A 23653-nucleotide genomic window follows, 5' to 3' on the forward strand; every position below is an offset into this window, starting at 1 on the left:
TTTGTATTGTACAGGAAAACAGTCCAGCATAGCTCAAACTAAGGGGGCAACAGACAGATTATCCATGGTAACAGAGCTTTGCACACAAGGATATTTTCTTTTCCTCACAGAGGAACACAATTGCTGCCAGTGTCACTGGGTCACATTTTTTCCGGTCCCTGGTTAATGGGCTGTAGAGATGGTTAGCACGTACGATTAGTTTTAATCTACTACATTTGACTGGGAGAGAAAGGAACTGAATACATTTCAGCACGCCACTGAGGTTTGTATCTAGCACAGAAAATGAAGCAAACTATTTTTTTTTTTTTTTTTTACTCTACCAGATTCACTTCAGATTCTTTGAGTGGACCCAAAAGAAGAATGCCGACTGAGAAAGTCAAACATTTTTACTTTATTCAGCGTTTCCTTCCAGCAGTGTAAAAAACAAGATTAATTTTGTAAGTTAACTTAAAAAAACAGACATGCAGGTGTTTCGATGAAAGAAAGTGAAAGAATAATATTCAACAGTACTTACAATACTTCAGTGTTTTTGAAGTGATGAATCAAAGTGCTTGAGGTTTGTAGCCTAACTTGTATTCTAGTGTGCTTCTTCACTTCGAGTTTGTTAACGTATAGTTATCATAAAAGTGTTTCGTAAAAACAACACATCATTTAGTCACTCACGGCTGGGGAATAAAATGGGAAAAATTAAATATGTTAAGAAAAATTAGATGCTAGAAAATCTCTTGTATGAATAACCATCCTTTAAACATTCTTTGAAATAATTGGCCAAAATTGTTAATTGTACACAACATATAATAATAATAATAAATATAATAACAAATAATAATTATGATTGGACAGTTGATATAGTATTTCTCTATACTGCAATGCAATATCAATTCCCTGAATTGGAGTGCTTTTCTAATTATTTGACCTCAGCTGCTGTTTAAATGTGTGTTAGATATACAGTATACACTACTGGTCAAAAGTTTAAGAACACCTTCATTTTTCCAGCTGTTATTGAAATTTACATAATTCAATGTCTCACTGTTTCTTAAATTAAAGCATAGAACAAATAAACTATTGGAGATTTTTTTTTAAAAAACAACAAGGAATCATGGAATCTTCTTGTTCAACTAAATTTAATCAAAATTTTGGACAAATCTTTCAGCCGAACACACTTGTGGTGTTCTTTCTACAATGAAAATCAAATATAGACCAAAAAGTTTGTCAACACTGCAGCAGAAGTTCCTGCAACTGCATCACCTTCTGTCCAGTTTTAGAGACTGTGCTGCTCTTCCATCATGTGAAGCCACCGTGTAGTTCTTTTCTTCTAATGTTTTGGGTCATTACGTTGCTGTAGGATAAAACCCTGACCAACCTTACTCGCCTTTTTTCTCGATATTATGATGGACAGTTCTACTTCCTGCAGTGCATTAATGCCCAAATACTACTTCAGCAGGTGTAGTAACAGTTTGTTCCAACACTGCCTTTGTACAGACACAGAGTTTGTCAGTAATCAACAAAAGTTTAGACATGTAGGAATTGTTTGCATCAACTTTCAAGGCTTAATTTACTTCCTTTTCTGCAGAGGCTCTTTAAGTTAAGTGAGTATGTGATGCCTGAAAAAGGCCTGAAATTTCAATAAAAACTAGAAAAATGGGGGTGCTCTAAAACTTTTGACCAGTAATGTACATACAGTACATACTATTACATCCAAAGTATCCTTATGTAAAGGGTAATTAATAACAGATGGTGCTTAGTGAGGTGTATAACAAAACACCATTATCACTTTGACAAACTCTCCTGATACCACTGGTCACTTTCACTACGATGCATAACATAGTCAAAATTAATACCACTCAAAAACACTAAGACAAGCAAACAATCATATCATCACACAACATCATCATATATTATTGCTAAGAGAAAGAAATGAGCTTTAGTGTGAATGAAAAAAGAAAATTTCCCTCAGAGCATGTGCTTGTGTTGCTGAGGTGTCTCAGAGAGTTGCAGAATTTGTCTCTTGATGAAATGTTTTTAGCAGAGAAGTTTGTAAAAGTTAGGTAGCTTCGCCTATTTTCAGAGAGCCTGTGGCCTATATCATTTAAGGCTTTTAACACACTTCTGTGTGACCACTGCTAACCACACAGAAACATCATCTAAATACTACAGGTGTAGTCCTTTAAAACCTTTTAAAGTGGACCAACACTGCGTTTAGTCATAGTTACTACTGCTCTATGACACTGTTAGCCTTGAATTCACAAAGCACGTCAATGTGGGAGTGCTGAACTGAACCTACTCAAACCCCTTTGGTAGTTCAATATTATGTAATGTGCAAAAAATCCTTCACTAAATCTCACAAAATCTGGTGTGTTGATAAAGTCACCATCAACATCTTGTCGTAAGATGTCCATAGAAATTCAAATAATCTTGACAAATGAATAGTGTTGCTCTAAATGTTGTACATGGGTATATAAAATTGTTAGGTCATTAAATTCAGCAGAGCACCAAGAACTTTCCCAAGGCTTCCTGACAAATGATTCAGCTATCGCTAACATTGCCCGGCAACAAATACAAGTCCAACCAGTTAACAGCAGTTTTGTCTAAAATTGCTCAGCAACAAAGTTTCCAGGACCTATAGACTGAATTATTGTAGTTTGAAAGAGTTCAACAACCTTCAATGTCACAACCGTGTCAGACACGAGGCTCCACATACTGAGCAGTTTGAATCTTAAAAAATAGGAAGTTCCCTGTCAGTAGTTTTTTAAACAGTGCTGTTAAAGCAGCACAAAGTCCCCAGCCGTGGTCACCGTCCTCCTTGGGTCACGGATGAAGGGCCATTCTCTCTTCTCTGGGGTCAGGCCTGCCGACAGGTCGTAATCTCTGCCATGACCTTGCACGAAAGTGAACGCTGGGTATTTCTCCTTCGCTGACGGCTGCAGCACCTGGAACGACAACAGACCTGTGTTTCAGGGGAGCGCTAGGGTTACGCCACACTGTACATTTCACAGCAATTTATGTTGAATCAATTCAACACTTAACATAACAAGAAGCATATTCTCTCTCGGGCTGCAACTATAGAAATAGAGTCCTCTAAGCAGACGCATGATATGTTTAAGGAGGGAGTGCTGGTTTACAACATCTACACAATCTACAACTGGTAAGTAAGCAGGAAAGAAGTGAGTTAGATTCATGGCTAAATGCTGCCACCTACTGGTCAACGTCTATTATACTGAAACAAACATTTGCTAGTACACAAAACAGAATTAATATACAGTAGTATTTAAATTATGATTATACTATTTGTGAAATGACTAATAAAATAATGACATTTTGGAGTGATATTTAAGGCATCCTGTGTTTTTGCAGCATTCCTCACCTTAGACAGCTCTTGGCTGATTCTCTCATAGTCCTGGATACTTCTAGAGTAGAAACCTATGGTGCAGCTTGGGTCCATCTTGCTGAAAGGCATCTTCTTTGGTGAGGGGCAATGATACGACTAGACAAAAAGAGACAAGATACATCTGAAAGTATTCATCAAGCTGAAGGGGCAGGTAACTGCGGGGCATACATACACTCCATGGCAGCGTCAACACAAAATAAGCTGTATTCTGCATCATTTGATGAATGAAATCTTATTTATCTGCTGTCACAGCATCCATAAATTTACAACTCTGGTGTGTGTCACATTGTATACCACGGCATGCAAAAGCATAAAACAAAGTTGCCATACTGTGCTGTGAGCTGATTTTTATGTATGGGTCCTGAAATATTCAGGCTCACAGTACCTGATCCTGTATTTGCCATATTTCTCTTAAGTGGCAGCTTCACACATCTGAGCAGCAAATAAATCAGCAGATAGGGACTCTGTAATTGGGCCGAGGGCTGCTTTAAGATTCATACCCTTAAGTACTAACAGAAACTATTAAATTCACATTACTGGGACCCCAGTCAGCTCGTCTGTGTAATTTCACATTACCTGGAGAGGGAAATCGCTGGTGCTGACATCCACAAAAGACTGACAGTAATGAGGGTCCATGTAAATCAAGCTGTCATCTGCAAGGACAAAACAAAAGACAAGTTATTCAAAAACATCGGATTATTACAAAAACGCACTTCTCTCCAATTTCTATGCAGAGCAGCTCAAAGTCACCCGCTCGGTCTACTGTTAGGCTTGTGTGCGTCAAATATGCCTCCCAGAAGGTTGTTGCTTTTTAATATCCACCAGGGTGGATTAAATTCTGCATAATCAAATGCGTTTGTACAAGCACATTCTTTACACCCACAAAAAAGAGGTTGTCATTTAATTTTTGTGTGGGGGAATTACTTTTACAAACACGCAATTATATTCGACCATTTGCATATGATAAATGCAGCGCTGAGCTGAGCCTTGGCAGGGAGAATGTATTGCTTGTCATTTAGACATCATCCACCACTGTATTTCAAATTGGTAAAATGTAAATGCGTAAATATTGACTGCCAAGATGTACAACTGAAGGTTCCTCCTGGCTCCTGAAGGTGATGAAGAGTGGCTCACTTTGGGGCCAGATGAAATTTAATGCATGCCTCCTATGGAAATCAATTACAGCTTACAACTTGGGAGGTTTACTTGTGATAAATGGGTGAGGCTTTGATGGGTCAGAGAGAATAAAGTAAGCCCTGCTTCACTCGCTTCCATCTCCACTCCTCTCCGTTTTCCTCATGCAAACAGGAATACATTAACTTACTTTGTCTCTTCACATAAGAAGGGTATATTATGCAAAATAATCTGCTATTCACGCCAACCCCTGTCTGTGTGTCTTTCTCTTTTTTCCATTAAGCTAACACTAACCTTGAAATCCTACAAAGTAGCAGGCCTGTTTGGGCTTCCCTCCGATGATGCCTATGCAGTACTCCAAACTCAGTATGCTCTAAATGAACAGAGAAGGACAGAGAAACAAACATACTGACTCAAAACCTAAATACTGCCATTTTGTGTCCTACATTCTGCATTTCAGTGATTCTAAAACAGATATTTTAAGCTCAACGTTCACTGCAATAATCATTTCCAATTTGAGAATATAATTACTCTTTACTCCTGTGAAGCCGCTAACTGGCTTTGTTCTTAAATATGTGAGTGTGCATGTAAAACCCTGCCATCAAACATAAAATCTAAATTTATTTCACTAAAACAGAGTTCTGAAAACTACCCTAACCTTCACGTATGCCTCACCTTCGCAAAGTCAAAATAGTCAGGGTTTGTCTTCTCCCCTCCCAGCCTCACAGGGATGAGGATGATGACGGCTCGGCTGTCTGGCAGGGTGGAGGCAGACGCTGGTTGGTTGTTCTGTGGCGAAGGAGGGGCATCTGATCTCTCAGCAGAGGCCTGCCCTGCTGTTGGTGCCCTGTGGCTATCAATGACATCAGCACTGTACACTATGGAGGATCAATAACACAAAGGTCAGATGGAAGTCATTTTGTCTATGTCTGTGTCTGTCTGGTCAATCTATCAGCTGTTCTGTCTGTTCATCAGACTCTCACTCAATCAGTACAGATTTTTTGTAGCATTCCAGTTTTTTAATATGAGCATCATGTCTTCATGATTATGTTTTTGTCTATGAGATTCAAAGTTCTTCTTTCTCATAATCATCTGCAAAATTGTCTAAATATATGCATATTATAATCATATGGTGGTAAGAGTTTATTATATTTCTCATAAATGTCATTTCATTTTGAAATATTTCACTGTATGTCTTAAAATGAACAACAAACACTTCATCTCTCTCGTTACATAATCACAGGTGTCTTTCTTATGTTTGGCACGTGTGTCTTTTTGGTTCAATCAATCCCTCTGAAAAATAGTTTGATTCTATTTTTGCTCTTTTTGAATGACAGTTACATTTCCATAAATAGGGTATATGCACGGTCCATTAGGGCAGAGCCCAAGGTAATGTTTCTATATCACTTGTTTTGTCTGAACAACTGTCCAAAACTCAAAGAGATTAAATCAACATTCATATAAAACAGAGAAAAGCATCAAAATAAAAGACTAATGATAAGCCACTTTTAACAATTCATAATTGATTGTCAAAATTTCTGACTATTAATTTAGTTTTGTGTTTTAATTGAGATTTTTTTAATCAAGTAATCATTTCAGTACTAAACTCCATTATGCACATTATGTATGTATGGTGCACAAGTTAAAGTCAAATATCAAACTCTTAACAATACACCAAGACTATCTACTCACTCCAGCTATCCTCTGCTCTGGCATTTGAGAGGACAAACATGAATCAAAACACAGGTCAGCGGGGTTAAGAAGAGGTTGGAGTGGGTGGTCATAGATTTGGAACGGACACAGTTAAACTCATGTCACCACTCTTTGCAGCTCCACATTCCCCCAGCAGCAGCAGAGAGTGAGTGGAAAAAGAAGGGTCAGTTGTGTTGTGCCCAGCATCCTGTTTTATCATCAACAGGCTCATCTTTCATACCTGTACAGTCCTGGGAGACATAGGCAGTTATACCCGCCAAGCCAGGGTCCATCGCCTCCTCGACAGCTTTCCTAAGAGAGAGGGAGAAACAAGTGAGGAGGATAGAGTAAAGAGAGAGAAAAGGGGCGAGGGAGGGAAGTTTATATCTGGAGCTTAGGCTACTTAAAGATCAGGGCTTCATATGTCATTGTGAACTTATAAACACTGATATTACTGATGTAAAAATTAGTTAACTGGTATCGGATTAGTGCATCTATTCAAAGATATTTTTACCACAGTATATTTGAATAAGTTAAGGGCTTGAAATTCATTGGCATCTTCGCAAATAATCACCTAGTCATGGATGCACATGTTACTCAGTGGCAGCGGGTGTCGTCACTAGCTCAACTGCATTATATTTATTCATCTGCATGCTGTTTATATTGTTTATTTTTTGTTCATTTATTATACTGCAAACATGTATAATATAATAGCCATCCCCAGGCTTTGTAGCGGGTGCAATAATTCAACAACAACCACGTCACCTATGCACAGTTACAGTTACAAGGAAATATGTAACAGTTACAAAAAACTGAAGTCTTGCAGCAATATATATATATGTATGTATAATATATTTTAATCCAATGTTTTGCCACAGTCTTCCTCTTCACTTAGATACTACCTATCCATGCCCCATAATTTTGATTGAAATATTTAAGTAATTTATTATGTAAAGATACCACATTTTACATTTTGTATACATACTAAATAATAGATTGATTGAATGATAGATTGAATGACCAAACAAACCCTCATCTGTATATTCATCAATAACAAAAATGAATAATTAGTTGTTCTCTAAGCAATATTAAATCATTATGTGCTTAAAGACAGAAATAGCGTGAATGTGAGTCATATGCAAGATTTCAACAAGTGTAATTACTCTCAGGTCACTGAGAGAATGTGTCCTACCTTAGAATGTGTGCCACCACAGCAGGTCCATACCAGTCTCCTGCCTGTCTCCCCATCGTCAGGCCTAAGCGGACCAGCCTGTGGAGTCCCAACTGAGCCGAGGGGCTGTCCCCAAACCAGGATACCAGTGTGCGGTGGTACATCTCTTTCAAATGTGCATCTGCCTCCTCTGCAGATCTTGGGGCCTGGGCTTGAGGCATGGGTGGTAATCCAGGATCAGGGGGCTTGTGAGAACCTTGCAGAGAAGACTCCAGAGAAGCAACCAGACGTTTGGCTGCAGTGGTTGTCCACGTCTCTGTGTCTAAAGCCTGGAGTGTCAGTGCTTCCGACCAGGTCCAGTCTGTGGAGGAAAAAGATCATGTGTAAAACATCAGCTACAATCAACATTATAGAGCAAAAACAAAGTGATATTTTATTATTAAATCACCTATTGGAACCATGTTAGTAGACTTATGACTGTATTTCTTAAACGACTGATGATACATGGAAAGATTAATATCCTCATCTTTCTGTGGACACAATTTTAATATGACTATTTGACTGCTTCTTGGCAAAATCCTGAACCATTTACGCTGGTTGATGAAGGCATCAGGCAAGAAATCACAGACAACAGTTTCCTATCACTTTGAGATGAATAATATTAATCCCCATTTGCTGCCACCCTCTCAAAAACACTTATGATAAAACTCCATACTTCTAGTGTGACATGACAACACAGAAAATAGATAAACAAATTATACAAAGAATCAAAGTCTTACTTGTAGAACAAGAACAGTCTATAGGTCTCCCAAACCTGATAACAGCAATGGAAAATAAAGAAAGACACCTACTTGACCAGTATCTATGAGGCTCTCTGGTCCTGATCATTCAACACATTAAAGTTCCATTTAGCCCATATCCACTAAGAACAAAAAGTCTTTCAGAACTTGAAATTGAAAGGTTTTTGCCTTAAACAGACAGAACCTTGTGTGCTTCTGTGACAGGATATGTGTTTCTGTTCAATTACAGGTTTGAGTGTCCCAGTATTTCACTTTAACGGTGCCTTAGCCTTACAAACAGGGTGGGAGCCAAAGGCGGAGAGAATGGGAGTGGCCCAGGCTATAAAATGGACCAGAGTAGAGTCTAAGTCATTAACAAAATGACCTTGATCCAAAGTGAATCAAAGTGAAATTGATCAATAAATATCCTTAAGTGGCAATTAGTCACTTTATAGAGAAATATTTCATCAGTGACATATTTTAGATTTGACAGAAGAACAAGTTTTAAATATTGTTTTCTAAATGACTGCATTAAACCGGTACTGTCATCTCATTATGTGGAGCCATAAAGTCTAGGACACTTCACAGACAATAGATCTCACAAAGATGTGAGGAATTCACTCATCTTGAATGGCTCGCATCTACTAAATTAAACTTTCTGTTTAAAGTTGAGAATGAGGAAACTCTCAAAGTGGCAATAAGTCTGTCTTCCTGCTTAGAAAAAAAGAAACTGAACTAAAGTGGAATGAAGAAACTTAATATAAAGATACATTCAGTGCATTTCAAAATGACCTATAGTATTTGACTTCACCCACTTAATCCATCTAGTTCTGTATTATATAATGAAGACTTTTGCTGATGATTATCGTCTGTCTCGTCTGTATGATTATTGTCTGTCTCCACATTCATATACAGTAGTTCCAAAGATGAACACCTGGGAGCTACAGGGTACAAGCAGTGTCCAAATATCTTCCGCTTTTAGTCAAAGGCACTTCAACACTGTCTGTTAAATAAGGGGTTTGAGATACTAATGTCCTTTTCAAAACCAAAATTTTCCAGCTTTTCCGAGGATTCAAATCACCAACCTTCCAGCCAAAAGCACCCTTCTCCAACCTTTAGTCAGGGGTTCCCAACCTTTTTAGCGAGTGAAATAAAATAATGTCTATGTGTCACCCTGTTGAGTTTAAATCACTTTCAGAGCCCTGAAAGGTGAAACCTATATAATGTCACTAGAAATGAGATTAGAGAATCTGAAAAGAAATTTTTAAAAATTAAAATAATTTTGTGTATAAGGAATATATTTTCTATTCTCTCCTATCCCATTGATCAAATTTTCACCCCTCAGATTTATCCACTACTTTTGACTGCCACATGCTTAGCTGTGACTTTAAACTGAGAACAATCAAACTCCACTTTCATCATTTTTGCCCACACTTTTCATTCATCTCATTACACCACTGTGAGGGGTTTTAGTGTACCTCAAGTGTGGCACCATGATTTCACTCACCTCTGCCCAAGAAGTGCAGAGTAAGTGCCTGAGCCAGCATCATCTGTCCAGCCCTCAGCATGCATCCCCAGCCACAGTCGGAGGTCAGGGTGGAGCCGGGCAAGGGAGAGAACTCCTCCCTGTAGGTCAGCCACACTCGAGACGCAAAATCCTTCCGGAAAGCCTCCACGTTCCCCATGACGAAGTCCTCCTCAGAGGCTTCATAGCAGGCCTCTGTGAGCCTATTGTCATCTGAGGCAAACAAATGACCATGGGATCAACTCAGGATTTGCACTTAACTTTTTTCATCTTGTGTCCTGTGGAGATGATAAATCTACTGGTTCAAGTTAATCATGCATTAATTTTAAATTGTGTTTAACTTTAAATATTTGTATAAGACCCTCCAAACATTGTGCAAAGTGCTTGTCTGACAATATCTACTGAGACAATGATTTCCTAGTTAAGGTCAGACACAAGTTAATACTGAGACTAAACCAGTTAGTCAACATCATTTTGGTCCCTCCCATTAGATACAATAGCAGAATGAAGTGCTGGTAAATAATTTACTTATATGTTTACTTCCTTAATCAGATGGCAGTTATTATTCTGAGGTTAAGAGGAGGATAAATTGACAGATATAGTAGTTTGTTTCTATGTAGCTTGAAACAGTGCTTCTTTGTGACATCTTGCAGGGTGAAATTGTTGCATATTTAAGCATGTGAACATCATTACAGGGCATGCACTGTATAATTATGTAAGTATGTGTTTTAACTGCAGTTGCTAGCAGTTGTTGTGTGTGTGCACTGTACCTTCAGCCTTAAAATGGTAACATTTTCCCAGAAGAAGCACTGGGGAATTTCTACTGAACGAGGTCTTTGATTTCAGAGCCCAACCTAAGATACACAATAAAAAGACAAAGTGCAGGTAGTAGCCATTATGTTCATTAGGTAAACAGAAACAGCAGAAACTTTACTATTAGTGAACTGAAATAATACACAAAAAACTAGTGTGGATAGTATGACAAGGAACTATTTTAAGGTCTGACTCAACAGCAGTATGTTCTTGTCTCATTGAATTCTGGTGCATATGTTTATTTGTACTGTCTCCTGTGTCCACAGTACATGCTATTGTTGATATCTGCATTTCAGTAGTACAAATTTCAGTTTAGATAAGAAAGATTGTGGACTATATTGCAATGACAGATCGAAAGCACAGCAGTGATGCATGTAAGCATTAGAAAACAAAGTGGACACAGGGGACTGAGCACGGGTGGCAGGGCTGTGTGTGTGCTGGCCTCAAGCAAATTACTTACTGTACTTCACATTGTGCCAAACTGACAAGAACTTTGTCTTCAATTTTTCCACCTCGTCGCTCCCTTTATTCTCCATTTGAACCAGCAAGGGATGGAACCCATTCCCACACAGCTTACAAACCTTGGTGCACAATGGACACACACAAATGTTCACAGAGTTGCGAGTAGCAGTATCACTTCGCAATTAGAAACTACATGAAATGACAGCTTGCAGTGAGGACGCCGTTACCTGAGCTTCTTCGACCCAGCTGTTCTCCACTCACAGCCGCTTTGTAGCTCCGTACAAGAGTTCAAACGTCACATTGTGTTATAAAGATAATCTAACGCACCGTCTATCACCCATGATTCGCTCTGTATCTTACCACTGCCCTGCGATCGCCAATGTTTACACTTTGAGGAAGTAGAAGAGTCAAGTCAGCTGATCTCGCGGTGTTTCCGTTGTGTTCTCCGGGACCAAGGTCTTCAGTAGCTCGATTTGAAAATCAAAGTAGCCCGAGCGGGCGGCGTTTAAAAAACAGTTTCTCCATGAAGTAATGCCGTCTTAAATGAATATCCCGCTTGCTTTGGTTATTTCTTGGAGCAAAACAAGCGCTTTTTGTTGTACAAAGGCAGGACCACGATTAAAATGCAAGATCAGATCTCTGGCACCTTCATCGCATCACTTCTAATTTTCCCCATTACATTGCTGTTATTACAATGCAGTGTTGATGGTCATCTAAAAATAACTACCTTTATTTTGATCATGGCTACATCGAAGATCGTAAGATCATAATCAACACTTACCAGTGTAGGAATTTTACCAATTAAGGTGATACAATTATGTTGATTAGTTGATTTTTTTTTATGTTGATTTTTTCTAGTTGTTACTGAAATTGGGCTAATTTCATTAACTTTTTGCTACTTTATTATTTGCCATTTACCATTTTATCAGTTGACACTTTTGTGTAGAACCATAGTGTGTGTTTGCTGTTAATTTTTGTTTGTCTATGCTAATACTATAAATTTAGTTTGGTACACAGACCTATCTTGAAAGATGAGCTCCCGATAACAGTGACAACTCTTAGATGTCTTTTTTTTTTTTTTTTTTTTTTTTAAATTAAGCTTAAACTAAACATCTTTCTTTGTTTAAGAAAAGCACAATAATGTTAATGCTTGTGCCTTACACATTTTGTATTCTCTTGTTGGGTTTAATAAAGTCTTTACTGCAGTGAAATCTGATATACATTTATATACAGTCTATGACATTTATATTACAGAATACAGAAGATGGAGCATACAAATCTAGTGGAAAGCCGTTAGACCTGAGAAAAAAGATTAAAAAGTAAATGTAAAAACCACTAGCAACAAATATAAGTGCTACTGAAAGTTTAATCTAGAGCAACGTTTAGACAATTCAGCGATTAGTTAATTAACAGTAAAATTATTTGGCAGCTGTAGAAAATTAAATAGTTGTTGTCATTTTTCAATTGTTAGTTGCTAATTTTCTGTTACTAATTTGAGAGTGGGAAAAATCTGGTTAAATTAAGTTAAAATATTTAAACTTTATCCTTTATATTGTATTCATTGTTGCATTATGTACAAAGGATTTAATGCCTGTCTTCCACGAAAAAAAGAAAAGTTTGAAATAAAATTGACATCAAAGTATGGGAATTGTTGTTTTAGGATGAATGTGTAGGGTGTCCAGATTTCAAGAAGAAATAATCAGACAAAAAGAAGGCAAATTAATATTCCCCCTGTTCCACATTTCTCAGTACCAATGCATTTAGCAATGTAAATGGGTGAATCTTATGTAAAATCTTTAAATGAAATTGTCCAGCTGCTGGAGTGTAGCTTTATTCTCCATAATATAGTGCGCAGGAGCTTTTCATTGGGTGTGTTCTGTTGCACATCATTATGGTCATTACGGTAACGATTCCATTCTCCCGTTTGCCCGTTTTCCCTGTGGCCGTAGTGAGTGAGTGGAAACCGGAGCCTGCTTGCTTCCTGCGTGCCTGCCTGGGAATTTCGTTAAAGCACATCAGCGGCCACTGCCATGGCTGAACGCCGCGCCTTCGCCCAAAAAATCAGCAGGTAAAGACTTGAGACCCCGAAACGAGCTCGTAAAAGACACACCGAGCACTTAGTCGCTTTTATATAGGTCGCCCTTAGACCACCGCTGAGGGAACCCAGTGAAGGAGGCCCAGCCGCCAGCACAGCCTGGCTGCTCCGAGCTAGCCGCTTGTTAGCCATAACGGCGAAGATGCTCAGACCCACCCAGACAGACAGCGGCACTGAATGCCAACAAAGAGGCGAGATGTAATATCTTTGTAATGAATGTATCCCGACAGAGAGGAGTTAGTTTTTTAATAATCACACGCACCCAAAGGCAATAACTGTAAATTGTAAACCGTTAATTTTGGACAGCTAGTTAGCTATCTAGACTACAGTAGCTAACGATGGGCTAGGTTATGCTGGCTCTGGTAGAGATGTGACTGAACTTTGTTGAGGTATATTTTAAGCAAGACCTCATTTACTTACAGGAGTGAGCAGACATTTGTAAAACGGGAGATGTGGAAACAAAAGCCTCCCTCAGCAGCTATCAAACAACGATATTATAATCTTCCCCGCCCCTTAGACAGATTAAAGTAATCTCTTTAACAAAGGGCTTTGTGCTAGCTGTCAAATACCATCATCCCAGTCAGAGGATAGATAGATAGATAGATGGATAGATGGATAGATGGATAGATGGATAGATGGATGGATGCAGTGCAATGCTCAGGGAGAGATGAACTGTTGTCTCCCACAGCTATCAACATAAACATGTTTTAGTCATTGTCCCTGCTGATGACTTAATTCACAGTCAGCCAAGTCATTCTAGTATTAAGCAAAAATAATTATATTTGCCATCTTGGTTTGGTTTTTCTCTGAACCAGTATCGGGTGAAAATGAGATGGATGGAATAATATTTTACGCCCTTCTGGTGAGATTATCATGAAAATCTAAGGTTTTTGGAAAGGAAAAATGCCTGCTGTCACTTGTCTTCTGTTTCCACGTGGAAAAAACTGTTGATTATTACAAAGGGCCCTGCATATCAATGTGACTGATTTTTCTCTTTATTTTAAGATTGTAAATCTAGTTGAGCCTAGTTTCTTTAACATAAGTTAAAAATTCAACAAGATCATTGGGTAGTACAGATTGGATTTTAAAGTTGTTGCTGGTGTGGTCATACAGACTTCAATTTCATTGTAGACGTTAAGACTGGAGGGGCATGCATTTCTATTATAGTGTGAATCCAGCTCCCATTAATCACAACCACATCTTATTATTGGAATTTCATATTGATTATGTGCACTGGACATATCATCATGGCAGGTTATTCAGACACGATGATTTGCTGATGCCTAATTGGAGTCAACAAACAAACCTACTGATGACACAATCATACCACATGTACCATACAATGTAATGCCAAGTATTACCACAACATCACAAACTATAGCCTAGAAAGTTAACGTAGAGATTAGGCAGTAACTTTACAACACAACCTCAATAAAAAAAAATAACATAACCTTCACGAAGAGCACATTTATTGTTGACAGATTGCATTGTTTCTCACTGACTCTTAGGTTAGTGGACACAGTTTACCTTGCTGATATTAACCATTCAGCAGTGAAAAAAGATCTCTATTCTACCTGCTTTGGCTTGCCTTTTATAATGAAAGTGGCTTATGTTGCATGTTGAGGCTAAATTAGTGACTAAAATTACAAACAGCTTCACCTCGAGGCTTAAATCACATGTTTCAGTTGAATGGTTTGCTTATACCATGACCTTCAATTGCAACCAGTTTATACTTTGTTCCTGGGAGGAGTTGTTCTCAACTTCTTGAAATGCTAGCCGTAAGAGCTGTTTATTTAATGAAGTTCTTCTGCTGTGCAGTGACCAGTGCTAAGTAAAGGTCTGGTAAAAGGCATTGGGGAGGACTGTGGAATGTGTTTGTCAGTTCAGCGCTTCTGCCTTTCTCCAGTGGTGACAGCCCTGCACTGCAGAGGCCACCGGATCTTCAGTATATTTATGATTGAGCAGAGATGAACTCAGCACTATAGTGGCAGTGGAGAAACCAGACCCAGGTTTGATGTTTGCAATGATCACACTGACTCGATCGTTGCTTTCAGGATGGAGCAAAGAGACAGTCAGGAAAATTGGACAGCTTGTTGGTTATGAAGAGAAGTGTATTGATAAAACATAGTTGATAATAACCGTGGATCCTCATAGACTCTGTGTTACTTGTGCAACATAACCTTGAGTCTTTTGTGTCTGGCCTTTTTCCTTGGTTCTAATTTGTTATTTGTTTGTGACTCTTTGGGCTACTTGCTGCGCTGTTGTTTTGTTCAAGGCAAAAGTCTTTGAGTGGTTTTGGTGGTTGCTGTGATTTAAAGGACCTGTGTATGTGAGTGGCTACAGCAGCAGTTGAACACCAAGAGCTTTGTGCTGACCACTCGGGTAGAGGTTTTTATTTGTTTCTATCCCCTCTGCCTCAGTGTAATATATGATCCTGTCCGAGGCGACACTTGAAGACTATTGAGCAGACACACAAAGAGAGAAGTATAAAAGGACAAGAAGCGTAATCCTCAATGTTAAATAGTCTTGTCTTTTTGGGCAGTTTAAGGCATTTATGTAGAAATGTGCAAAATGCAGTAGCATGAAGGAGTCTTTGTATTACTTAGTTCAACAGCACTAAGTCTCGCCATGTGTAACTTTGGATTTGAATCATAAAATATCTCACATTACAATATTATGGCATAATATATAACCACTTTGTTATAACATCGCAATTTCTTATGTTTTGCTGGATTAACAGTTATATGCTGAAATAAATAAATCAGTATTTTATTGCTCTTTGTATTTCATTTTCATGGTTAAAACGTCAAATTTCTCCTGGGCTTCAGGGTTAAAGGCTTTAATTAAAATATGAGGTGAAATTTTCGTAGAGGCTTTTCATTTAGTATTTTATTCCCAATTATTGCCTGCCAGATTACAACAAGGGGTCAGACAAATAATGTACTTTATATTGCAATATGATATTTAACAACTGGCACCCATATCTCAAATAGATTTTTTCTGATACAGACACAGATGCATTTTCTTACCTGTACAGCTAACATTTGAGATCTGAACTGTACTGCACTCTGGTTGTGTCATACATGACTGCCTTGCAGTCATAGAAAGATGTCTTTCAGCATGTCATTGCAGAATCACTGGTATTTGGATCCTGTCATTATTGTGGATGAAATATTGTGATATTATTGTCTTGTTGTGTGAACCCTCTCTTACTTCCTTTACCTTTCCTTCCTCTGTTTGCAGGACTGTGGCAGCAGAGGTCAGGAAGCAGATAGCTGGCCAGTATGGGGGCTCACCACAACTATTCAAAAACCTCAATGTTGGGACCACAACAAGCAACACGGTGGGTAGCTAATCACAGATGTGCTTGCTTGAATCAACATACTAGTTTTATAGCAGCTGAAACTGCATTGTCGGAAAACCTTTTAACTGCTAAAATGTTTTTCTAAAATATTTTGCAGATTTATAGGTTATAGGTTTGAGGTGTACGTTAAATGTTAGACATGTATCATCAATATACCTTAATGAATTACTTGGTTGCTTTTGTCATCTGTAGCCTTGACCAAAGTTCAGTCAGGTATATTAACAGTAGTCATACCTGACATCAGTGTGCCACAATATTACAACCCTAGGCAATGACATAATCTTCAGTCAAGTGTGTGGTTATTTAAATATCTGCAGGACTGTTGTTTACATCTTGCTAAATACCACAAGGGATAGCCATAGATTGGCCTGTCCACAACATCCAGTCTCTGCTGCAGTGTTTCTAGGGTTACCAGTGTTTGAGCTCAGGCTGTATGTTTATTAAGGGGGTAGTGCCAATTGACCCTCAGCAGCCCTGAGCCCAAACACCAGCAAATACTCCCACTCTGATCCTTAATTAGGCTACAGTTGGCTTTTAATTAAATTGTGAAAGGTATTTGTGTTCAAATTCCTCAAGAGGGGGAGAGAGAGAGAGAGAGAGACACACACACACACACACACACACACACACACACACACACACACACACACACACACACAGCACACAGACTTAAAGTGAACCTGCTGAACCAAAGATTCCCTCTGGGTTCATCATTTGAGAAGCAGACTAAGACCCATGAAACCATTAGACTATGCTTGAAGTAGCACACTTGCTAATCTGGTTACTTGTATCAGCATGAGGGCATTTTTAAGCATTTGCCCAAATCGCAGATGTGTCTTCCTTAGAATTGATTTTCCTATTCGAAATTAAAGATGATCCAGAAACTAGAACTGCTCTCTCAACAGAAATAACTGAAATGACCTCATATTTTGGACCTGTTGGTGCTGTACTTGGTATAGATTTATAGAATGACGAATAACCCATAACTCCACTACTTTCCTCTGAGGTTGTATGGGAGAATCAATCCCTTAAAGCCTTTACTGAAAAGTAGGGACTTTAATACATTACCAAGACATTTATGTACAGTAAAAAATAAGAAGAGGTGCAGATAGGAGAAGTGAACAGTTGACCATGTCTTCACAGCTAATTAACTTTTCCCATTCCTCTGATCTCTCCCTCTCCCTCAGGTTCCCCTCACAGAGGCGGTGGAGCCAGTGGATTTTGAGGAGTACCTCATCACTCACCCTCCCATCGTTGAGTCGGGTCCCCTGAGGGATCTGATTGAGTTTCCCCCGGATGACATTGAGGTCATCTACACACCCAGGGAATGTCGCACAGTGGTACAAGCTGTCCCTGAGGAAGGGTAAGTGCTGGATGGTTGAGAGAAGTTGTAATAGCAAGTGTGGAGTTGAAGTACAGTCTTACATCATACTTATTTTGAGGGTTTAGTTTTTTTCTCATATAAGAGCATTTTGAGTATTGTATGGGAATGACAGAACCTAGCAAACGTTCATAAGGCAAATGATTTATATTAATTGGGCAAAAAAGGGATTAATGAATATATCCATCAATATATTCTATCCACAAATCCTTTTTTTTGCACATTTTTAACACCAGGAAATAAAGACTTTTACATTCAATATACCGTATAACTCAGCATAAATAGGAATTGCTGTATTGACACAAAACCAACAAAAAAAAGGGAAAAGAAGAATCTTGGAACAAGAATGCTCCTCCTGTTTTAACAAATGGTAATCTATACAAATGGAGAAAAGCCATTGCATAATATGCAAAATATGACAAGTCTTTAGAAGAAATATAAAAATAGTGATAACAATTTCTACAAACTTGCATGTTTGACACATGTTAATGGCAGGTCTGAACAGAACCACACTATGTTTTATTAAACTGTTCTTCCTTTGGAATTTTTAGGAAGTTGCAATGACTTTGGGAAATGACAGGCATTTTTTCAGTTTGCCAAGCAGTGCTGATTAGTGCCTGCACTGTTTTATGAGAAAAAGCAGAGACATATTTAGTTCTGTTTGAAGTAATGTTTGGCTTCAGCTGCTATGTGCGTAATGCTTTGTGTTTTGTTAAGGCTTTATTATTGTTGTTTTTAATTATTGTAAAAGCTGCACCAAGAGAGAGATGAAAAACCTGCAGGCTGGCTCTCAGTATTTCAGAAGTGGTGGCAAAAACACTGAAAGTGTACTTCACTGTGTTATGTACCAGAGAAATGATATGACATCAGCCTGTTTCATTATTCACTTAGACTAATGCCTTTAAAGTTTGTCCCTTTGCTGTTAAAATAAACCTTGTTTGATTGATTGAGTCTGTCTGGCTGCAGGGACACTGATCCTCACGTCAGAGACTGTGTCAGATCCTACACAGAAGACTGGGCCATTGTCAACAGAAAGTAAGGCTTCACTGTGTGATGATATTCATGTCTTTTCTCTTTAGATTTGGGATTTTATCTGTAAAATATGACCATGTAGACTACTGAATCACTGTGTCCCAAATGACTGCTTTCTCCTTCAGATATCACAAGCTTGGTACGGGCTTTAACCCCAACACTCTAGACAAGCAGAAGGAGCGTCAGAAAGGCCTGCCCAAGCAAGTGTTTGAGGCTGATGAGATGCCAGACAGCAGCAGCTACCAGGATGACCAGGTAACAAATCATTCAGTGGCAAATTTTTTCGATAAAAAGAGCTTACTATATTATTGTTTGAATGAGTGGGTTTATCTGAGATATTCACATTTATATGTGTTGGTTGTTCTGTAGGATGACATGAAGCGGCGGTCGATGTCTATAGATGACACCCCACGCGGCAGCTGGGCCTGCAGCATCTTTGACTTGAAGAACTCCCTCCCTGACGCCCTCCTCCCTCACCTGCTCGATCGTGCTCCCAATGAGGAGATTGACAGGCACAATGAAGACCAGCGCAAGGCCAACCGACACCGTGAACTCTTCGCCCTGCACCCTGCCCTTGATGAGGTGAAGTATACTCCTCTACCTATGCAGGAACCTTTTACTGATGGTCAACATTTAATTTGCAACTTAAATTTTGCAATATATGATAAACTTTTGAGGGTTGACTGCAATCTTTACATTTGAAACCAGTCCCAGGATGCTAGTGAGTTTCTTTGTAATGAATACATTTGCATAAATTAAATGTGAAGACCTTTTCATCACAGCATGGACGTACAGAAGTTCAGTCATTTTGATCATTTTCGCTGTTTTTTGTATGTGACCTTCTGTGTGAATGTATAGGAGGAGCCAATTGAACGCCACTGTGTGCCTGAAGTACCTAAAGAACACTTTGGCCAGAGGCTACTCGTCAAGTGCTTGTCCTTGAAGTAAGTGGTGGACAGCCTTTTTCAAGAAAAAAAAAGCCTTTTAGCTCTTTTATTTAACTGCTGCTTTCTGCTGACTCACTCCTTTTTCTCTCCCCTTGAAGGTTTGAGATCGAAATTGAACCCATATTTGCTAGTTTGGCCTTATACGATGTCAAGGAAAAGAAAAAGGTAAGCTGTTATGCTTTCCTCAGTGCCTCCTCAGCCCTGAGTTGTTGGGTCACTTCTGCAAACCATTAAAATTGTTGGGAGGCCAAAACGAATTTGATGAGTGGACTATAAAATTTTATGTTGTGGCCCTGTTATGCTTGTGGGAATGCAGTTAAATCATACACTGGAACTATGTATCTATCTGAAGAAGTTCATCTTCCTCCTTCTGTTCCCGTTTAGCTGACAGACACTAGAGGGTAGCAGTTGCCTTGATAAGTGGATCTCTCATATATTTTGCTCTGCACAGGAGCTCCATTATTTCACAAGTGGGTCATTTGTCACTGAAATGTTATCATGTTTGTCAGCCACTATGAGCAAGAAATCAGGCTGCAGTAATACAGCCATTCATTCAAAATGTGATTTTATACTAATGGTTGTCATGTTGTGTTGACAGTATTACATTCATCTTATGAACATGTCACGATTACCTTTTTGTATGTGTCCCTCAGATATCAGAGAACTTTTTCTTTGACCTGAACTCTGAGCAGACGAAGGCCATGCTGCGTCCACACATTCAGACAGCGGCCATCTCTACACTGGCACGCTCTGCTATATTTTCCATCACCTACCCCTCCCAGGACGTCTTTCTGGTCATCAAGGTTAGATAATTATAATATAACTTTCTCTATCTTGTCAAATCTTGTTTTGCAAATAAATGAATGAGTAAAAATAGTGAATTGCCCTGGATGTAAAATGAAGCTAATTATAAGATGATCTCCCCTTTTCCAACACCCGTTTTTGACAAAATACTTTACTAGTCTTGTTGTGAAAGTTTCCCCAAAATAGTATTAGTCCAAGGAAAAGAGAGTCCTCATCATCCTCATCATCATCCCCATCAATCGTTTTCTCTTGTAGAAGTGAAACATAAAAAAAACTCTATTAAACCACTAGTACTCCATCCATTCAAAAAGAATATCTCATGTTGTAAATAGTCCTCAAATACAATAACACTTCGACTTTTCCAAATGTATTTCCAGAGAAAAGCATTGTCTTATATGCTGGCTAATAAGGTAATTTGTATATGTTTGGAAAAACAATTTGACAGTCAGTCTTTGTCCTGTATAATCACTGCATTGCTGTGAGTGAGTGTCGTGATTATAAACTGTGTACTCTGTCCCCAGCTGGAAAAGGTACTGCAGCAAGGTGATATTGGAGAGTGTGCTGAGCCCTACATGGTCTTCAAAGAGTCAGATGCTGCCAAGGTATGGTCATTGTGAATAAGATGTTGAATTCTGCATGAAAGAGTTTTGTCTCAAGTGTATTATAACAATAGTAATACATTATTTTATTATTTAATATCCATTATGTCAGCCACAGTCCTTTTCTGGCAATACTGTCTATTTTATCATCCAAAATATGGCACATTGTATAACCTTTTTTTTTTTTTTTTTTTTTTTAAGTGAATGGCTGAATAAGTACACTTAAATATAGTTTGTAAGCTGTGTATCCTTGTTTTGGATCATAGACATAACTAACTTAACATGTCTTTTCTATAGAATAAAGAGAAGTTGGAGAAGCTTCGCGGCCAGTCAGAGCAGTTCTGCCAACGTCTTGGCCGCTACCGAATGCCCTTCGCTTGGACCGCTATTCATCTAATGAACATTGTTAACAGCGCTGGCAGTCTGGAGAGAGATACAGAGCTGGAGATGAGCCTCTCAGGTCTGACATTCCCTTTTAACATAAGCCTTTGGATTGTAACTGTAAACATATGCATCTCAGCATCAGGTCGTTAACATTCACGCAATCATTCACAAAACCTTTATCTAAAGACAACTCTCCAACCTCAAATAGTGCATAAAGCAAATTCAAACAGAGAGCAAACCATCCAAACAAAGTATATAGCCATATTGATCCTTTGTGTTATTTTTAGTTTGACCTCTTGGTGTTTATCTAACCTTTGACCTCCCAAGGTGATGCTGACTGTGGTGATGGCCTCTTCTCTTGCCTGTTGTTAGACAGATCACAGAAATGTATATATACACTGATTAGCCACACCATTAAAATTGGTAACTGGTTTTCATGCTGTGGCTGGTTGGTGTATTCAGTCAATAAACAGAATTGAAGCCTTTTTTAAAAGCTTTTTTTTTGTCTGTGTGCAGAGAGAAAAGGCTCATGGTCAGAACGGAGGAACTCAAGCATCATGGGAAGGCGTTCCCTGGAGAGGACCACCAGTGGAGACGAGTCATGTAGTCTGACAGGCTTTAGACCTGCAACACTTACCATCACCAACTTCTTCAAACAGGTCTAAACAACTGCATATACTACACGCACACAAACAAGTCTGAATGATATAGTTTGGGATGCAGGCACACAGACGAGACTTACTATGGTCTGTGCTTTCTCTTTTTCTTGATATTGTGCTTGTTTTAGGAGGGGGACAGGCTGAGTGATGAGGATTTGTATAAGTTCCTAGCAGATATGAGAAGACCGTCTTCAGTGCTGAGGAGACTCAGACCCATCACAGGTATAAATACACAGAATTGAGTGTCCTTTTATTTCTTATTCCCATTGGTACTTGTTAACCTGACGCTCATCTTTGTCATGATTCCCTTAAAATATCTATGAAGAAGTGTGTGTCTGTGTTTCAAATTAATGATCTCCCTTTTCCTCTTTCTTTCCTTCCCTACACTCACTCCCGTGTGTCTTCTATGGCTGTCACCACAGCCCAGTTAAAGTTGGACATTTCTCCAGCTCCAGAGAACCCCCACTATTGCTTGACTCCTGACCTCCTGCAGGTTAAACCTTACCCAGACAGCAGGGTACGCCCCACCAGGGAGATCCTGGAGTTCCCTGCCAGGGATGTCTATGTGCCAAACACCACATACAGGTACGGAAAATCATTAGCAGTGTGAAAAGAGAAGCATTTGTGTCTTACCTTTCAGGTTAGTTCATTTAGTCTGGAGATTATATTCATTTGTCAAACTTTCATTCCAAATGACCTCATATTAGGTTGCAAAAATACAAGCTGTTTTAAACGGTTTTAATTTTCAAGCAACTTTTAGATTTTAAATGTATTGCAGCACAGCCCTTTGATGTTGCCTGTCATTGAGGTATAGCTCCACTGGCTTACATGCAAATTTACAACTGTACAAATATTAAAGTTCAATAGTTATTTTCCTACTTGACTGCTTGTTTGGAAAGTAATTCATTATCCATGGACTGCAGGTGGATATTGCCACGGACAGCTGTTGTTTGCCTTTGAGTCACCCATATTTGTTAAATTTGAACATAGGCAAAATGCCACATGCTTCTTGAGCCGGATGCAAACACACACTTTTGTGATCCTTCAGTCAGTAAAGGACAACGACCTCAAAGTCACAGTGATGACTAACACTGTGGCTTGTTCATGTCTGCCAGTGTACATATTCCATCTGAACAAGTGCTAGTTTTGTCAAGGACACTTGGAGAGACGTACTTATTACCGGACGTTGCTGCTAACACGGCCTTGCAGTTGCAGGCTTTGTTTGTCTGAAGATAACAGGTGCCTTCCTATTGTAGATTAACTAATACCAGACCTAACTGATCCACCGCAGAAGGCAAGAGGGACTGGGTGAATCAGTGCTGCATTTTTATTCTGAGCAGCCTTTTTAAATCATTGTATTGCCAAAGGTAATGTGGGATAACAGTCTTCCCGAAGTCTTATTGTTTGGTATTCTTATATAGTAC

At 38.9% G+C, this 23653-nt stretch overlaps 2 protein-coding genes across 3 annotated transcripts in view; one reads left to right on the top strand and one right to left on the bottom strand.

The window, feature by feature from the left end:
• Positions 1 to 1107: 1107 nt before the first annotated feature.
• atg4c (autophagy related 4C cysteine peptidase) lies at positions 1108 to 11353 on the bottom strand. The gene is made up of 11 exons (XM_022739096.1): positions 11192 to 11353; positions 10963 to 11083; positions 10460 to 10543; positions 9672 to 9902; positions 7407 to 7746; positions 6456 to 6526; positions 5198 to 5400; positions 4817 to 4895; positions 3965 to 4041; positions 3365 to 3484; positions 1108 to 2930 (listed from the first exon to the last, which is right to left on the bottom strand). The coding sequence occupies exons 2-11, from the start codon at positions 11036 to 11038 to the stop codon at positions 2763 to 2765; spliced, it is 1449 nt and encodes a 482-aa protein (XP_022594817.1). The 5' UTR covers positions 11039 to 11083; positions 11192 to 11353; the 3' UTR covers positions 1108 to 2762.
• Positions 11354 to 12927: 1574 nt separating this feature from the next.
• dock7 (dedicator of cytokinesis 7) overlaps positions 12928 to 23653 on the top strand; it is a 45781-nt gene continuing 35055 nt past the window's right edge. For both annotated transcript variants that reach the window (XM_022767315.1, XM_022767394.1), the window contains exons 1-14: positions 12928 to 13032; positions 16303 to 16402; positions 17611 to 17786; positions 18771 to 18839; positions 18962 to 19091; positions 19206 to 19418; positions 19695 to 19780; positions 19882 to 19948; positions 20437 to 20586; positions 21109 to 21189; positions 21484 to 21646; positions 22087 to 22229; positions 22358 to 22451; positions 22652 to 22814. In XM_022767315.1, coding sequence (XP_022623036.1) covers positions 12995 to 13032; positions 16303 to 16402; positions 17611 to 17786; positions 18771 to 18839; positions 18962 to 19091; positions 19206 to 19418; positions 19695 to 19780; positions 19882 to 19948; positions 20437 to 20586; positions 21109 to 21189; positions 21484 to 21646; positions 22087 to 22229; positions 22358 to 22451; positions 22652 to 22814 — 1673 coding nt within the window. In that variant the 5' untranslated portion in view covers positions 12928 to 12994. The remainder of the gene's footprint in view (positions 13033 to 16302; positions 16403 to 17610; positions 17787 to 18770; positions 18840 to 18961; positions 19092 to 19205; positions 19419 to 19694; positions 19781 to 19881; positions 19949 to 20436; positions 20587 to 21108; positions 21190 to 21483; positions 21647 to 22086; positions 22230 to 22357; positions 22452 to 22651; positions 22815 to 23653) is intronic.

Source organism: Seriola dumerili, unplaced genomic scaffold (genome assembly GCF_002260705.1).
Source record: "Seriola dumerili isolate Sdu_G_001 unplaced genomic scaffold, Sdu_1.0 BDQW01000002.1, whole genome shotgun sequence".
NCBI lineage: Eukaryota > Metazoa > Chordata > Actinopteri > Carangiformes > Carangidae > Seriola > Seriola dumerili.

What these genes read in the sequence shown, in the direction of transcription:
- atg4c (XM_022739096.1), bottom strand. Translation starts at nt 11,038, where the DNA reads ATGGAGAATAAAGGGAGCGACGAGGTGGAAAAATTGAAGACAAAGTTC. An exon ending in TTACCATTTTAAGGCTGAAG is followed by an intron (nt 9,903 to 10,459) that starts GTACAGTGCACA and finishes TGTTTGCCTCAG; the next exon opens with ATGACAATAGGCTCACAGAG. An exon ending in TCTGCACTTCTTGGGCAGAG is followed by an intron (nt 7,747 to 9,671) that starts GTGAGTGAAATC and finishes TTTCCTCCACAG; the next exon opens with ACTGGACCTGGTCGGAAGCA.